The sequence below is a fragment of the Haplochromis burtoni genome, unplaced genomic scaffold (assembly GCF_018398535.1).
Source record: "Haplochromis burtoni strain Fernald_Lab_line unplaced genomic scaffold, NCSU_Asbu1 Contig_10, whole genome shotgun sequence".
Taxonomy (NCBI): Eukaryota; Metazoa; Chordata; class Actinopteri; order Cichliformes; family Cichlidae; genus Haplochromis; species Haplochromis burtoni.
In genome coordinates this window covers 3,142,836-3,160,442 of record NW_024582371.1, presented here as the reverse complement: position 1 = coordinate 3,160,442, position 17,607 = coordinate 3,142,836, and the positions used below count along the sequence as shown (strand labels likewise).

The 17,607-nt window shown below is 40.5% G+C and overlaps 3 protein-coding genes across 3 annotated transcripts; all 3 read left to right on the top strand.

The window, feature by feature from the left end:
- The first annotated feature begins 496 nt into the window (after positions 1-496).
- Positions 497-5,646, top strand: gdf9 (growth differentiation factor 9). The gene is made up of 2 exons (XM_005921219.3): positions 497-1,162; positions 3,338-5,646. Exons 1-2 carry the CDS (start codon positions 787-789, stop codon positions 4,276-4,278), a joined length of 1,317 nt encoding a protein of 438 aa, XP_005921281.1. The 5' UTR covers positions 497-786; the 3' UTR covers positions 4,279-5,646.
- A 369-nt stretch (positions 5,647-6,015) lies between these two features.
- On the top strand, positions 6,016-7,873 carry LOC102294928 (cytochrome b-c1 complex subunit 8). The gene is made up of 3 exons (XM_005921220.2): positions 6,016-6,146; positions 6,781-6,952; positions 7,692-7,873. Exons 2-3 carry the CDS (start codon positions 6,799-6,801, stop codon positions 7,784-7,786), a joined length of 249 nt encoding a protein of 82 aa, XP_005921282.1. The 5' UTR covers positions 6,016-6,146; positions 6,781-6,798; the 3' UTR covers positions 7,787-7,873.
- Positions 7,874-9,490: 1,617 nt separating this feature from the next.
- hspa4b (heat shock protein 4b) lies at positions 9,491-17,300 on the top strand. Its single transcript, XM_005921222.3, has 19 exons — positions 9,491-9,815; positions 10,399-10,456; positions 10,679-10,819; positions 11,094-11,216; positions 11,893-11,992; positions 12,385-12,518; positions 12,608-12,852; positions 12,935-13,011; positions 13,108-13,259; positions 13,413-13,519; positions 13,650-13,783; positions 15,027-15,211; positions 15,303-15,401; positions 15,547-15,702; positions 15,794-15,919; positions 16,026-16,133; positions 16,241-16,360; positions 16,498-16,659; positions 16,750-17,300. Exons 1-19 carry the CDS (start codon positions 9,709-9,711, stop codon positions 16,954-16,956), a joined length of 2,541 nt encoding a protein of 846 aa, XP_005921284.1. The 5' UTR covers positions 9,491-9,708; the 3' UTR covers positions 16,957-17,300.
- Positions 17,301-17,607: the final 307 nt, after the last annotated feature.

Here is a 17,607-nt window from a genome sequence, read left to right as displayed (position 1 = left end):
GCAGATATAGCTGTACAGTGGTATTTTTATTATTAGGTGGAAGCACTAACAAGGCGTGTTTATATATGTTTATATATGTTTTCTTTTCCTTTCCTAAGATTTTGAGGTAGGCTATTCCAAAGTTTGGCAGCAAAAATTGGGAGAGCTGCGCCCCCAGTTTTTCTCCGTGAGTACTACTGGATAACTAAAAATTAAGCAGCATAGGATCTAAAACTTACAAACTTACAGAAATATAAAAAGGCAAGAGACCATTTCGGATTTTATATGCAGGTAAAAGTAAATAATTTAAATAACAATTTAAATTATTAAATTTAAATTTCTGAGATACTGGTAGACAGTGTAGCGGTGCTAAAATTCACATACCTTAGGATTAAATGTATTTAAATTTGCTAAAATGTGTTTCAAATCTGTTTAGAGAGCTCGGTTTTCCACTTTAAATATTAAAATGTGTAGTCTGATCTTGTTTTTACAATAACCGGAAACGTACTTCAATACCAGAAGTTAAAGGTTCACAGTTTAATCAGAGCTGGTGCTTTACAAAACACAGCCCTCTCACTTATGCTACATATAAAACAAGCTCGCTGCAGTTTTCATTCTTATTTTTCACACGACCAAGCCGCAGGAGCTCCTGCAGCAGCTTTCTTTTACATGACAAAGTAATATGAGTGATGGAGCTGATTGCCCACACCTGCGCGTGTTGATCAGCGGCAGCACGTGTTCGCTCCTGTTGACCTCGAGCTCTCCACAGAGAGTCCCGATAGGTTTTGGCCGGTTTCGTTGTTTATAATGGAAAAACAAATGCTGATGTCAGCTGCCCTTAGTCGTTTTCGCACTGTCGCTCTGCTGCTGCTTGTCACCTGCAGCTTCAAGCTGGTTGCGTCATTCAGGCCTGCCACTAACGCGCCGCACACACTGACCGACTTCACCTACCAGTACGACAGCATCTTCTCCCCGCTGCTGAAAGCTCTGTCGGAGCACGGGGGGTCGAGGTGGAACCCCGGTCTGAAGAAAAAGCTCAAACCCGAGCACAGGTACATGAAATATCTGACAGAGGTTTACAAGAAGTCCTCCAGAGTGCAGAGGAGTGTGGACGGCAGCAACATCTACAACACTGTCCGACTGATCAAGCCACAGGATGAGTGCCTGGCACAAAGTAACAAAGGTGAGCAAGTCACACGGGCAGCTGACTGCACTGGAGAAACAGTCATGCAGCACTGATGCTCCATGGCCATTTAAATAAACGAATATATTTTTTATTTTTTCATTTTTTATTGTTTTTTAACTTTATTGCTATGTCTGGTTTTATTACTATGTGCATATTAGTATTGTACAGCACTTTGGTCTACCAGGTGTGTTTTTAAAGTGCTATATAAATAAATAAATAAATAAATAAATAAATAGATAAATAGATGATGATGATGAATAGGCTCTGAAACATCGCACACGGCCTTAAAACACCCCAAAGGATAGTTACTAAGGGTCATGTGCTTATTAAGATTATAGAGTTTCAATGATTTGGAGATATAGGTCACTTTATCAAAGATGAGGTGAGGTAAAGCAAAGTGAGATTACCAGAGCTTCCTGGATCTCAGAAGAACCTCAAGCCCCAGATGCACCCTAGGATAAGTATCTCAGTTTATATTTGGTAATATAAATAAAGTTTTTGAGTCAAATGTCCCAACAAACTGACTCAACACAGAACAAAAAGTGGTTCATTTAATGGTATTACAATGTGACTGTCTCATGTTTCACCTTACCTAGACATTAACCATACCTTATACTACATCTCATCATCTTACACTGACCTGACCCACTTCTCTCTGCTGTACCAGGGGCAGACTAGATCATACGTAAATAATTCTAGTCCACCATGTACATGCAATACACTAACCACGAATTTTACAGGCTGTGCGTTGATGTTAGTTATAAATGAATAACTTTATTCATATTATAACATTAAAAAAGGCAACCTGGGACTGCCAACGATCCTAAATACTGAATTTCAAGGTAATGCTATGGCTTTTGGTGCACCTGCATAAATCATTAGGCTGCATGTATGGTGAGTGTTTGTTTGATCTGACTCATAACTGGGATGTTTTTTGCAGCATTTAGCTGCCTTTTCTTTCTCATTTTTATTCCTTCCCTGTCTGCCTTACCTATATTTCTTCCCCAGATCATCCATTTTGCTCTGCGCTTTTTTGTTATTAGGCAGAGCAGCAGGTAGATGTTCGCTGCCAAGAGATGCACGTACATTTGCACACACCCTCGCTCAACTAGGTGCGTTGTTTGCACTGTTGACACACAAACTCACTAGGCCAGTGTGGTGAAGTTAGTCATACCTGCTCTGAGGATTGTGTTGCTTGCTATCTGATTGCTGGTGCAGCAAAATTACAGCAAAACTGCTCAGTCAAGCACTTATGAAAAGCCATAACTTAACCTTAGTGCTAACCCAAATTATAGCGGGTACCATGGGAAACCTGGTTTAAAGGGAGAACTAATTTCTACACAAGGCTGGTATATACTGTGGCTGCTGGATTTAATGATGTTCCAGGAAAAAGATGCACGTCTTTAATAAGATTTATTACATAAACTGTGAGGGAAGAAGGTAAGTGGTTTCTAGATGATTTAGTCTTTCACTTTTTTTGTGAGGGTTCATTTTGTAGTTCTATTATCTACAAAGCATCTTGAGTGAGGCCCTTCAGATACTTTTATGTTAAATCTATTACTGTAATTCTATGAATATGGACTCTCATGGATGTAGCTCAAGTTAACGCAGAATGAATACCGTTTAAAATCAAAAATATTTGAATGTCAGATCTCTGACAGCAGATTGGATGCCTGTAGAAATCAGTTTTGCAGACAGGGGGCAGATATATTTTTTTACAGCTTCTAATATACAACACATAATATCTTAAACGGTTCAAACCACATGTATGGTTTCACAAATATTAAAGCTTGAGGTCTTTTTTATTTATTTTTCTATTTTTTTAGTCATTCAACTTTAGTGTGATAATACTTGGGTATGCTACAATATACCAATATTTTTTATTATATATATTTTTAAAAGTGTGTAAAAGTTGATTTTTTTTTTTTTAATATACAAAAAGTGCGTTTTTAGGGTTTTTTTTGTGTGTAACTGATTATGGAAACACATTATTGTCACTAATCTTGCATTTTTACCTTCCCTTAAAAGTAAAATGTCATTGGTGGAATTGGCTACATGTTTAAGTTGTGCATGTTTATTCAACCTAATTAAAATTTGGTGTAATCTTGAGCACGTCTGCATCATGACATGATGGTGACTTTCTGCCCTTTATGTTCTTGTGTTCTTCCACAGAGAGTTTTATGCAGGATTTATCCTACAGCCTCCATCAAGTGAAAAGAAAAGAGCAACTTCTGAACTCGGCCCTGCTGTACAGTTTGGACCATGAAAGTTCAGCACCTGTCAGCTCTCTGTGTTACATCACTATCGAGGAGTATGAGAGGTCGAATCAGTGCCCGCTCTGTCCAGGGGTCCAACGTGCAGTGAACTTTTCAGCCAGCACAGGCAGGAGGAGCTGGAGAAACTGGGTGGAGGTTGACATCACTTCATTTTTTCTGCCTCTCCTAAAGTTTCCGAAAAAGAACATACACTTGCTTGTCAACATCACCTGCCCAGAGGAACAAAGAGCCAAGGGCAATGGTTGCAAAGGTCCCCTGGAGATCACCTTGAGGTCCCCTCCTCTACTTCTTTACCTCAATGACACCAGTAAAATCGCCCACCAGTGGTCACTAGAGAGTGCTAAAGCAAGTAAAAAGCCATCTGTGGCCTTTAATAATTTTCAGAAGGAGGGGGCTTTAAAACCAGAACGCAGGCGTGGGCGCAAGAGGAGATGGAAGAGGGAATCTCCAAAGAGCAAACGAGGTGATACAAAGTTGGACATCCAGCTGCCTGAGCTTCTCCCAAGTTCCGAATTCCCAACACGTGACTGCGCCTTGTATGATTTCAGGGTGCGCTTCAGTCAGCTCAAACTGGACCACTGGATTGTGTTTCCTCCTAAGTACAATCCCAGGTACTGCAGAGGAATCTGCCCGAGGATCACGGGCTTCATCTACGGGTCACCCGTCCACACCATGGTGCAAAACCTCATCTATGAGAAGCTTGACTCCTCTGTTCCCAGGCCCTCGTGTGTCCCCTCCCACTACAGCCCCCTCAGTGTCATGATCTTTGAAGAGGACGGCTCTTATGTCTACAAGGAGTTTGAAGACATGGTCGCCACCAGGTGTACATGTCGCTAAGCCAGCAACCAACATGCATTTCTGTTTTTCAGGCTGATCAGAATGTCAACAAACCCTCATCAGCAGTCATCACACAGGTGGACTGTTTCCAAGCATCAAATATTCTGACCAGGCTCGGTGATTTCATGAATTTATAAAATCGTTGTGCATGAAAGAAGTTTGGTCTGGAGCAGGTGTGTTTACTTAAAGTATTTTATCATGTAAAAGTGTGGCATTTATTTCGGTTTTGTTAAGGCAGAAAAGGTGCAGATGCATCCTGATCTTCAGCTGTTAGAAATGTTGTAATGAATCTAACACACTTGAAGATAAAAATGTGTGATGTATGATTTATTTTAAGTTTGCTTGTTTTTGTTAATTTATTCTGGGTGGGTTGTCTGTCATTATTCTTTAATTTAACACAATTTGCCAAATTTTAAGTAGCCCTGTTCTGGACAAAAAGAAAAAGCAGTCACAAACGCTTCCCAAACCTTTTACATATCGTTTTATTCATGGGGATTACAGACATCTGTCTGCATAATGTCCAGAATGAAAGTTGTCGAGGTTTCAGTGTGTATTTATTACTTCTGGTCACTGAGTGACTGCATACGTATGAACTGACTGCATGCTTATATATTTGCACTGGTTGAATGAGACTAAATGCATGTCATGTCTATTTATGCAAACTGAATGAATTCACTGTGTGTCTGTGCTCAGCTTAGGAATATTCGAAAGAATGAAATTATGTAGGCAAAAGTTGAAAAGAATTAAAAATAACATGCATAAACCTTGTCTAAATGGAATTATGTGAAAAGCTATGAGCCACTAAAGAAAAGAGCGTTTTACTGTTGGAATAGTGTATTCTGTGTACAATGCCAAATACAGACGAGTGGTGCTGAAATTGAGGAAATCTACTAAAAAGAAACGTTTTATGGCCAGATGAGACAAAGATTGAGCTATCTGGCCACAGAGATGAGAGGTGTCTTTCTTCATCACCTTAAATCAAAGCTAGACAGCATGAACTCAGATCTAATTGGATGTTCCAACAGGACAATGATGCCAAGCATACATCACAAGTGGTTTTGGAATAAATAAAGCAGACTAATATTACACTTTTGTAATGGTCTTGCCAAAACGCCGGCCTCAACCCTTGTTAAAAAATTGTGGACTATGTTTAAATGCCCAGTCATTGCCTTGAAAGTAATCAATTTAAATGTACTACCAACTGTGCCGTGAAAAGTGGTCATCCAGCCAAAAATATGCCTCAAGCTTATTTATGGCAACCAAAGTTTCTGGTTGAAGTGCAACACGTTAAGAGACGTTTAGCTAAATATTAGTGGGAATGTATATATTCATATTTAAGCCTGTATACAGATGCACACTAAAGAAAATCCAACACGAATTCAATTCTGCACCCAATTCTTGTTTTTTTTTTTTTTTTTTTAAGTGATTAAAGATCTATGATGCACAATCATTCCACCCTAGAGCACTGAATAAAAATTAACATGACATCCATGCCCACGATGAGTGTTTGGGAACTTTCGACCACAACTTTACTTGTTTTGCTTAAAGTCCTAACTGAGGAAAAAAACCTTTAGAGCTTAGTCGATTAATATTGGCACCTTCTGAGTGTGATTTGCTGTGGCAGCTAGGATCTGCGGCCTAAACTAGATGATGCCCATAATCAAATATTGGAATATCTGAAAACACACGAGCACAGTATTAATAGACCTGGAACTAGAAAAAACACATTTTCCTCACTTGGTTAATGGCTTGCCGTTTAAACCCCAGCCCGTCAGGCGGCAGTAATGCCCTCGGCGTGAGCTGACGCCTGAATAACAAAGGTCGACGGACACCGGAAGTGTTCAGAAACACCGTGGACAAGCAAAGCGGTGAGTCTCAATGTCATTATTTCAACTGCAAAGTTTTTCTTGAATTTATCCGTAATACCAAAACGTGATATGCCAGTAAATTTTTATAGCGAAACTGAACTAGTGTGAGCCTATTGCGATTCAAATACCACGCTTTCGTGCAAGCTCAAGGTCTGTTTGTACCTCAGGAGCTAGCCTGTTTGAGCTAACAGACAAGCTAACGTCTTGCGCGGCTAACCTTAGCTCGTTTGGGATTTTAATTTTGTGTTTTTGAGACAGGCTACGGATCAATAATCTGGCACCCTTTTGGGGGTTCTGTGTTAGTGACTATCACAGGAAGTCTTTAAGACAAGGGCAGGTGATTGTTTATGTAATACTGTTACATAAAACCGCTGACTTGTGAACCTCATTATATAAGCTAACGTTTAAATGACGACTTTACGTTAAAGTTAATACCACACGTATGTATTGCCCTTTATGTATATTTAAAATTCAGTAACCCCAATAACCCCCTTTCCAATGACAGGCTGGTTTCTGAGGAGAGCATTAGATATATTATCCAGCTATTGGGTTAAAAATATTTGCTTTAAATCCAGCTCACAGAAACACTTAAGCACTGATGACTGTGTTTGTATGCGTCTTGCTGTCTTTTCAGCCCAGCTCTCCAGTAAACATGGGACGCCACTTTGGAAACTTGGCCAAGGTCAGGCATATAATCACATACAGTCTGTCCCCTTTTGAGCAGAGGGCTTTCCCCAACTACTTCTCCAAGGGAATCCCAAATGTGTGGAGGAGGGTCACGTCGTCTTTCTTCAAAGTTGCACCCCGTGAGTGTTTTTCTTTTACACTATGTTAGGATTCTGGTATACCAGCTCATTATGTCAATATCAGTAAATTCTTATAATTAAATAAGAGCATATGTAGCATGCTTGGCCTGTTTGTTTCAACTCTCAGTCGTTTATATTTTCCTAGTTAAACTTCACCTGGAATCTGGTAGTTGGGTTCTGAGCTAAAAATGCTTGTATTTTAAACTATTAAAGGATCTTATTCTGAACTACTTTATTCTATTTTTAAGATAATAAAAAAAAATAAAGCAAACCTAGATGACTTGCAAAGAAAAGCGTCTGGACTTCTTTAAGTTACTTGAAGACGTTTCACCTCTCATCCAAGAAGCTTCTTCAGTTCTGAGAACTATACAGACGGCTTCTGAGAACTGAAGAAGCCTTCTCGGATGAGAGGTGAAACGTCTTCAAGTAACTTAAAGAAGTCCAGACGCTTTTCTTTGCAAGCTCCTTTGACTACGATGACCTGGATGACTGAGAACCTTCACAGACAAACCTAGATGACCTGTTAAATTGATTGATTATGAGTTTGACCATAACAATATTAGTGCTAATATAATAGAAGTGTTTTAGTCGTGTCATGTGTGAAGAATGAGTGAAGATTTGAAGAGAACGGATAGAACAGACAATATGATTTTTAAGGATTTACTAAAGACACTTATTTCACAGTAAGGTGCATAAAGTGTCAGATCGCTAATGTGTTTTGTCATCATCCTTTTTGCAGCAATGGTCCTTATGTATCTGACCTACAGCTGGGGCAACAGCGTCCATCAGCAGGGCAAGAGGAAGAATTCAGCCGACTACGAGAACGATCAATGAACATGCACCGCCTTTCTAAACTGCCCTCTGTTTATAATTCCAAGTCTGTACGTCTAACCAATAAAAAGTAAAAATATTTATGTGAAATCAGTTTTGATTGACTGTTGGTTCACTTTAATTCCTAACATTGAATGACAAAATAAAAAATAGTTAAGTTAGAGTGTGACATTTGGAGGATAAGTGTGGTACTCTCACAAATGACGTTTGGTGATGTTCTGGCCAATCATCTGATGCCTGTGCACACCAGTTTGTCATGTTTTCACTTAGAATGTGGTGGATGTTGTGATAGGGTTGCAGTTTTAGGTGTTCTAATACATATTTTGCATTAAATTAATTTATCAGTGCACAGAGAAAAAAATGTGGTTAAAAATGTTGGAATCTGTGTTTGAGCGAGTTTGAACCATTTGATGTGATTATTTGCTATTTTTGATCCCATGAGAATAATACTGATGAGACAGAAATGGTTCAACTGCAGAAGTTAATACTAGTCAGTCATAAAAGCAGTGCTGAGGAATGGATATATAAGACATATAAATGTATTTATTTTCAGGCTCAGTGTTTCTGGAATCATCCCCACGCTTTGAGTCTGAGGGGTGGAGGCAGTGCCACAGCTGTCTTTTTGCACCACAGTGAACTTTATATACTGTACTCCTTCCCTGTGTTAGTTGAATCTCCAGATTCATGAGTGTCTAATAAAAGTAGGCTGATTGACTTTGTGATGTTGTAGAATACAGTGTCATGCTGACCAGTCACTGGTGAGTGCTGTTGCCATGGCAGGATCTGCAACAGCGTAAGTGGGTACTATGTGTCAAAGTAAAAGCAGAACATTCTGTTGTAACAACATGATTTTGCATCACCTGATGCTGATTTGCTGATGTGACTCCTTGATATGTTTAACTGGTGAGAGTTGCCAGAAACATAATCAGAAGTCTTAACAGCCAGACAATTTTATTACAGCTGATTTGAAGTAGCTGTGATACTTAAGAAAATACCAACCTGCAAATGGTTGACACTACAGCTACCAGAAGTCAGACAGCGATGATACAGACTCTAGTGAGATACTGGGATGTCCAACAGGTTAGGGTGATTATGGATAGAGATGGCATGTACTAATCAGTGACCAGGGTGTGCTAAGAAGGTGGAAGGAGTACTTTGAGGACCTGATGAATGTATAAAATGAGAGAGAGAGAGGAAGATGTAAATCAGGAAGTGCAGAGGATTAGCAGGAGGAAATGATGGCAGCTATAAAAAGAATGAGGAGTGGAAAGGCAGTTGGTTTAGATGACATACATGTGGAGGTATGCAGAGCTCAGCTGAGTTTTTAATCAGATAGTTTAACACAGTCATGGAGAGTGTAAGGATTCCAGAGGTATAGAGAAGAGAAGAAACAAGTGTGACAGACCGAGTGGTAGTAAATATACAGCGATAAAGATAATGGCCCATACCATGAAGATATGAGAAAGAGTTGGTGGATGGATATGGAGCTTCCACCGAGGAGGAAAAGAGAAAGGCCACAAAAAAGATTCATGGATGTACCAAAGGAGGACATGCAGAGGGTTGGTGTGACAGAAGAGGATGCTATGAACGGTGAGAAGGAATCACATGATCCGCTTTTGCGAACCCCAAAGGAAAAAAAAGACCTGCTGATGCGATACCGGGTCTGAGCTGTAGGTGGCGCATGACATCTCTCTGGTCCCCGCAGTCGGATGCTATTGGTCAGTGCACAGACAGAAAATTCCTGAACGCTGTCACGCATCTGCCGGCGTACCGCATGCTGCTGCTCAGCTTCATGGAACAAGAAGAACAAGGGTGTATCACCGTCCGCTGACTGAGAGCTTCTGTAGCCACCGTTGTCACTTTGAGCACCGAACTGTATTTTTGTTCCTCCTTGTAACTCCACACTACCAAGTTAACTAGCGATAATGTCAGTTGTAGGCTTTGACGTCGGGTTTTTGAACTGCTATGTAGCAGTAGCCCGAGCCGGAGGGATTGAAACTGTCGCCAATGAATACAGCGATCGATGTACACCGTAAGTAGGACTAGTCACATCATTGAGGATGCTTTGCAATCTATCGTCTGCGTTGATAACGCCTACAGAATGTGAATGAATGCACTTTTCTATATCCTAATATTGAGTGAAGCTAACATTGCTAGCTAGTTAGCATGCTAACAGATTTCACAACAGGAAACAGCATGTGAGTGCTAAAGCTAATGCTAGCAAGCCGGAACGAAATTGTTGGAGAAAAGAAACCCTGGGATAACTTGATTTTAATTTATTGTTCCTTTTGGGGTTTGAATACATTAATACCATCGAAAAAACATTTAAAGGTCGTTAAGTGACCTAACTAGTCAGGTGATGGATGTTTTACTGCAGGCTGACGGGAGGAGGCCGGAACCAGGCTGTCAAAACCACATTATCAGCCTATTGTGCTTCATTTTTAACGCTCTCGGTCCACAGAATAAACAGATAAAGGACCATAGAATTGTGATTTCAGAATCTTAAAAAATACACGTGAAAAGGTTAATATTATATCGCCAGTTGGTGAACTAACTGCACCATTGTGAAGTAATTGTTGTAGATGAGAGAGGTGAATTGTGTTTTCTGTTTTTAGAGCATGTGTTTCTTTTGGACCCCGGAATCGATCAATTGGTGCAGCTGCAAAAAGCCAGGTATGTTTTCACGAGAAGCTGAGGGGTTCTGGGTACAGGTTTTGCCCAGGAGACCAGGGTGGGGGTCGCTTCATCACACAGTGCACAGAGCATGAACAACTCTCTACACAGAAACTGCACCAACACAAATCAATTTGCCAAGTCATAAATTGACAGTTTGCACAGTTAGTATTTGTGTGTCAATTAAACAGAGTTTTTTCTTTTCTTTCTCTCCTTAAACAGGTTGTCACAAACTGCAAGAACACAGTCCAAGGGTTCAAGAAGTTTCATGGCAGGGCATTTTCAGATCCATATGTGCAGTCCCTCAAAGAAAACATGGTCTACGATATTGCACAAATGCCCTCGGGAACAACAGGCATCAAGGTAAGAGAAGAAGCTGGAACATTTGCATTATAGTTAAAATTTTGGTATTCTTTTTCCAGACCTGACTTTATAGTAAACTTGGTCTAACATTTTCTCTAGTGGCTGATAATGGGTTTGTTTTTCTTTGAGGATCTAATTGAAAACCTCTGAGAACCTTTTGCTGCTCTGTGTCACTAACTGGAATATTTTTTAAAAATCTACTGCTATACAAAACACTCATTTTGAGCTGGCGCGTAATAAACTTACATGTCTGTCAATTGGATTTTTGTTAAAGGTGATGTACATGGAGGAGGAAAAGGTATTCAGCATTGAACAGGTCACCGCCATGCTTCTCACCAAGCTCAAGGAGACGGCAGAGAACGCCCTGAAGAAGCCCGTGGCTGACTGCGTTGTGTCTGTAAGTATGCTGTCATAACAAGTCCATGCCTCACACACATGCACACACTAAATCCAGTCTTAATTATTGAATCATCCATATTCTATCAGAAACCCATGACCTTTGATTGTGCATCAGACTTATTTTAGAATTAATAATTAAACTCACCTCCAAGAACTTCTAGTGGTTACAGTAGTGATCCTTCTGCTCTGGAGATCTGCTGCACTCTAAACCAGAACTGGCAGCAGGCAGATACGTGATTCATGTTCCATTATGCTTAACTCTTCCAAGCAGCAGAGCAGAGGACAGCTGACTGGAGTTGGATGAGAGATTCATTTTTGAGACAGCTGCTTATAAGTTGTTGTTTTTTTAATTGCTCAGAGTTCTTTTCAAATTGGCAGTGAAAATTTATTTCTCAGCAATCATACACAAGCATTTCCTTCCGTTTGTCAACCTTCACAACAATAAAAACCTGTTGCAAATACTAAAGATGCGTGTGAAATTCAGTCTGTGACTTTGCTGTAATTCAGGCACTGATATATTGTGTTGCTTAACATGAGAGCATAGTCGTGTGACCAAATTATCTACTGTTTATCAGCTGAGAAAGATCAGAATCACATCATCCAGCTTATAGTGTGTGCCACCTTGCGGGCTGATTAACCAGACTAATCAATGGACTCCCTTCTGTTCTAACCAGGTTCCTTGCTACTACACTGATGCTGAGAGGAGATCTGTAGTAGATGCTGCGCAGATTGCTGGACTCAACTGCTTGAGGCTGATGAATGAGACAACTGCAGGTCTGTACCAGAGCTTTTAGGCAAGGAAGTGCATCTCACTAATCAACTCTGATCTGACAGTAATTGAGACCTATTATGCTCTTGATCATTTTCTGTCATATTCAAAGTGGTGGATGCTCAAATCAGTCGAATGCTCTACGTACTCAAATTTCAAACAGTTTTTTTTTCTTAAAAGGAGATATCATAATATGATCATATCAGTCACTAAAAGGGCTACATCACTGCCCAGTATAAATAAAATAGTTAATTATCAGATCAGGATTATTTTGAGCTTTGAGTCATACAAAGCCACTCTAGCTTGGTGTTGTTTGTAAGCATACTAGCTTCCATCTTCTAACTAGTTAATAAGGTACACCTAAAAATTCTAATTGACTTGATTAATGTCCTTGCAGTTGCCTTGGCTTATGGAATCTACAAACAGGATCTGCCTGCTCCCGAGGAGAAGGCCAGGAATGTGGTGTTTGTGGACCTGGGCCATTCTGGATACCAGACATCTGTGTGTGCCTTTAATAAAGGCAAACTCAAGGTGTGTAGACATCCCAGTGCACTGCACATAGTTTATCAGTCTACAACTGAGTTTGTGTCATAACCATAACTCTTTACCCTGCCACTCAGGTTCTTGCCACAGCATGTGACCCGCTGTTGGGAGGAAAGGATTTTGACGAGGTTGTCGTTAAACATTTCTGCGAGGAATTTGGCAAAAAGTACAAGCTTGATGTGAAGTCAAAGCCCCGGGCTCTGGTCAGGCTCTACCAGGAGTGTGAAAAACTGAAGAAACTGATGAGCGCTAACTCCTCTGACCTGCCACTCAACATCGAGTGCTTTATGAATGACATCGATGTCACTGGAAAAATGAACAGGTAGTTCGACAAGAAAGTAATTTTTTGCTGATTGTTGATATCTACTTTACATCTAACGGCATGTTCCTCTTTTCTTTTGCAGGGCTCAGTTTGAAGAGATGTGTGCTGACATTTTGGCCCGAGTAGAACCCCCTCTGCAGAGTCTGTTGGAACAGGCCAGTAAGTTTAGTTTAGTTTTTGGCTAATTGAGTTTAAAAAAAGAACTCATTAGTTTTTCTTCATGTTTAAGATTAAACTTTGTTTTTATTTCATAAGAACTGAAGAAAGAAGACATCTATGCGGTTGAGATAGTCGGCGGCGCTTCCAGAATCCCAGCTGTCAAAGAGAGAATCAGCAAATTCTTTGGAAAGGAGTTAAGCACTACACTGAATGCTGATGAAGCTGTGGCCAGAGGATGCGCTCTGCAGGTACAATGCAGTCGGGTTTTATTCTGATGTCTACTGGGAAATAATCAGTTGTTTGCATCTGACGAACTTTAACAAGTGTTGGTGACTGAGAGGGGTTAATATAATATAATGCTACTGCAGTGCTCATTGACACAAGGCCATCTCTCTCCTCAGTGCGCAATCCTGTCTCCGGCCTTCAAAGTCCGTGAATTCTCCATCACAGATGCCGTTCCATATCCCATCTCTTTGAAATGGCATTCTGCTGCAGAGGATGGTGTGAGGTAAAAAAAGAAAAAGGCTTCTTTGTTTTTCATTATTATTATTATTATTATTATTATTATTATCGTCATCATTATTTATTTATGCTGACATTTATCTTAGTTAATGTAATTTAATATTCATTTGTTGCAGTGATTGTGAGGTGTTTCCCAAAAACCATGCTGCGCCCTTTTCCAAAGTGCTGACTTTCTACCGGAAAGAGCCTTTCTCTTTGGAGGCTTACTACAGTTCCCCTAATGAGCTGCCTTATCCAGATCCCACTATAGGTAAGAAATGAAACCTTCCTAAAGCTGTGTTACCTACACATCAAGCAGACACACAGCTAGATTAGTACCTATAAGTTTTAATTTTTCCCCCCCATAAAGTCCTTAGAAAAATATCTTGGTTGGTGTACCTTTCCTCACTTTCAAATTTACTGCCTGGCCAAACAAAGTCACACACTAATGTGCAGTTGGACCCCATAAGCTTTGATGATGGTGCTCATTTGCCATCACTTCTTTTCAGTAAGCGTATGCAATGTCTTAAGATTTATCTATGTCCAGAATCACATTAGTATCTCACCAAGATCTTGTGTTCACGAGTGAAGAGGTGGACCACTGTGTATAGTCTTCTCCAGCACACCCTAAAAAGTTGGGTTAATGTCTGGACCAGTTGGTGTCCCATTGAAACTGATGTCTCGTGATACCTGAACAACTCCTTCACAAATTGAACCATCGATGATAAAGATGAAGAAAAAAAAAATCCTATGATCGAAAAACCCGTTGACTCACTATATCCAGATTATCAGGTGAAGTTTTGGGTGCAGAATGTTGTTGAACCAAGAACTGACCAACTGAAGTAATGCCACATCATCAACACTGCTCTCATAAGCTGGTACTCTGCACTATGGATGATGAGTGCATCACTTAATCCACTTTTCTTTGTACCCTGATGTGACCATCACAGTAAATCCTTTACAGACCTCGTGATCTTTTTCCGTCGCTCCAGAGTCCAATTTTTATGTTCCTTCTGCCAACTGAAGCCTTTTTTATTAGTCTCACTGATAAGAGTTTTTCTTAAGGCTACGCAGCTGTTTAGGCCCAATGCTTTGAGTTCCTTGTGCTGGAAATCCTCTTAATTTCACTATTAAATGTGGCCTTTTTGTGTGTTGGTTGTTGGGGGTTTTTTTTGTTTGTTTTTTGTTTTTTTTACCAGTTTGATCTCACTAAATTTTAAAATTATCTCCAGTAATCATCTTTTTTTCTCTCTCTCTCTGATCAGTTTCTACCTAATACATCACGGTTCACCATTATCATCCCAGGTTTTAATAACATGTTGCAGTCTCCCTAGGGTTTTTTTTTTGTTTGTTTTGTTTTGTTTTTTTAATAAATGCAGACCTATAACTGACCCTGAGTGATATCTTTTTAATGACTGGGGATATGACAGGCAGCGATTAACAAGCTTCACTAAACCTATTTTTCCTAGTAAATTTTTTTTATCTTTACTCCTTTTAACCCTTTATTTCCACAGGTCAGTTTATGATCCAGAAAGTTGTCCCCCAGGCATCAGGTGAGAGCTCCAAAGTGAAAGTGAAAGTGCGGGTGAACATTCACGGAATCTTTAGTGTGTCCAGCGCCTCTCTGGTTGAAGTGCAGAAGTCTGATGAGGCAGAGGAACCAATGGAAACAGAACAGGCTGCCGACAAAGATGGAGAGGTATTTTGGACAAACGGTTCATCACAAAGAGTCATGTGGTACTCGCTGTGAGATGCTTCTTCTTAAAGACTTCTTAAATTTCTTCCCACAGCAGAGCAAAATGCAGACAGATCAGGATGAGCAGCCGACTCAGGGAGAGGCTCAGAAAGAAACAGAAGAGAAGACGCCACGAGAGAGTGAAGAGATGGAGGTGAGATGTTTGTGTAGAATCAGTTAAATATTGATAGCCCAGATTAAAGTCTTTATGTTAGAACCCTGAAATGTTTTAATTTTTATGTTTTATCCTTATGAAGCAAGTGTTTATATTTTGTTATACCTTTTCTTTTTTTCCTTAGACTTCCACAGAGGAGAACAAGGGTGAGAAGAAGTCCGATCAGCCTCCACAAGCCAAAAAACCCAAAGTCAAGACAAAAGTTCTGGAGCTTCCAATTGAAAACAACCCACAGTGGCAGCTAGCAAACGACATGCTCAATCTTTTTGTAGAAAATGAGGTACCTATATTTTCACCCATTTCTCACACTGACATTACACAATCCAGTCATCTCGCCTGGGAGTAAGAATGGCTGTGTTTGTTCTCCTCAGGGCAAGATGATCATGCAGGATAAGCTGGAGAAGGAGAGGAACGACGCTAAGAATAATGTAGAAGAGTACGTGTACGAAATGAGGGACAAACTGCACGGCATGCTGGAGAAGTTCGTCAGCGAATCTGTGAGTGAAGAGCATCGTCTCATTCATCGTTTAAGATAAGCCGTGATGTAATTAGCAGCAGATTCAACGTCCCTCGACATAATGTGAAATCATTCTAATTCTTTAGGACCGAGATGTTTTGTCCTTAAAGCTGGAGGATACTGAAAACTGGCTGTATGAAGATGGAGAGGACCAACCCAAACAGGTGTACATTGACAAACTTGCAGAGTTGAAGGTGATTATTGCGCTGATTTCTTTTTTTATTTCTTTATTTATGTTTCTTGTCTTAGTCTGATCACATATTGATTCCTCTAACTGATGTGTTGACGGTGTGCTCTGCAGAAACTCGGTCAGCCGATTCAGGACAGGTATGCAGAGTCTGAAGAGAGACCTAAAGCTTTTGATGAGCTGGGAAAACAAATCCAGCAGTACATGAAATTTATCGAAGCCTACAAAATGAAGGTGACTACTATTACCTACAGTATTGAATGTATTTGTTTTTAAATATGTTTACACGGTATTGCTTAAAAGACATGAGAACTACTATTAATAGCTTCTGTTGCCTGCACAACACATAATATTGCCTGTTTGATTTCCAGGATGAGCAGTATGACCATTTAGATGAGGCAGATGTAAACAAGGTGGACAAACTGAACAACGATGCAATGATCTGGATGAACAGTGCCATGAACCAGCAGAGCAAACAGAGCCTGGCGGTGGATCCATCTGTCAAAGTCAAAGACATTAAAGCAAAAACAAGGGTGAGTTTAAGATTGTAAGCACTGGGAATATTAGACTGTAGGGTTAGTTCAGTTTTTATTGAATCAACCCATCATTTCATTTTTCCACAGGAGCTTTTCGGTGCTTGTAACCCGATCGTGACCAAGCCCAAACCCAAAGTGGAGCTTCCCAAAGAGGAGACCCCTGCAGAGCAGAACGGGCCCGTCGACGGCCAGGAGAAACCCCAGGAAGCAGCGGCAGACAAGGGAACGACCGAGGCTGCGGGCAATCCTGCCTCAGAAACTACAGAGAGCAAGCCTGACATGGACCTTGATTAAAGCAGCCCGATGCCTCCTCGAGCGGAGCTGAGCAGGAGCTGATTGTTTTAGATTGAGACGCAGCCTAGCTGTATATCAGAGCCGATGACGTGTTTAAGGAACTGCTCTCTACGGTCAAAAAGCAGGCAGGGTGTTTGGCACACTGAGCCCAGCTCCTGGTGGTATCTCTGTCTGATGACATAGCATGCCCTCTCTCTTTCTGGATGACATAAATCAAAAGCCAGCTGCAATAATTCTGTTCGGCAATGAGCGCTGTACACATGATGGTATTTATTTCTGTTGTGTGCTCTGTAAGTGTTCTGGTCTGTGTCACAATATGGTTTTAATAAAGTTATTGAAAATCACTCGCACCATCACGGGACATGTGCCATCTATCATTTTTTCAGAGAATTTTTCAGTGTTAATAGCACGAAGCTACAATGAATGAGGAATCATCCGAAAGACAAAACTCCTAAACACAAACTGAACAATGTGGTGTATGCTGTACAGTGAGCGAGGAATGCCCAGACCTCTACATTGGAGAGACCAAACAGCCACTTTACAACGCATGGCACAACATAGAAGAGCCACCTCCACAGGACAAGACTCGCGGTCCATCTGCATCTAAGGACAAAGGACACTCTTTCGAGGATGCCAATGTTCACATTTTGG

What these genes read in the sequence shown, in the direction of transcription:
- gdf9 (XM_005921219.3), top strand. Translation starts at nt 787, where the DNA reads ATGGAAAAACAAATGCTGATGTCAGCTGCCCTTAGTCGTTTTCGCACT. An exon ending in CCTGGCACAAAGTAACAAAG is followed by an intron (nt 1,163 to 3,337) that starts GTGAGCAAGTCA and finishes GTTCTTCCACAG; the next exon opens with AGAGTTTTATGCAGGATTTA.
- LOC102294928 (XM_005921220.2), top strand. Translation starts at nt 6,799, where the DNA reads ATGGGACGCCACTTTGGAAACTTGGCCAAGGTCAGGCATATAATCACA. An exon ending in TTTCTTCAAAGTTGCACCCC is followed by an intron (nt 6,953 to 7,691) that starts GTGAGTGTTTTT and finishes TCCTTTTTGCAG; the next exon opens with CAATGGTCCTTATGTATCTG.
- hspa4b (XM_005921222.3), top strand. Translation starts at nt 9,709, where the DNA reads ATGTCAGTTGTAGGCTTTGACGTCGGGTTTTTGAACTGCTATGTAGCA. An exon ending in TACAGCGATCGATGTACACC is followed by an intron (nt 9,816 to 10,398) that starts GTAAGTAGGACT and finishes TTCTGTTTTTAG; the next exon opens with AGCATGTGTTTCTTTTGGAC. An exon ending in ATCTTTTTGTAGAAAATGAG is followed by an intron (nt 15,703 to 15,793) that starts GTACCTATATTT and finishes TGTTCTCCTCAG; the next exon opens with GGCAAGATGATCATGCAGGA.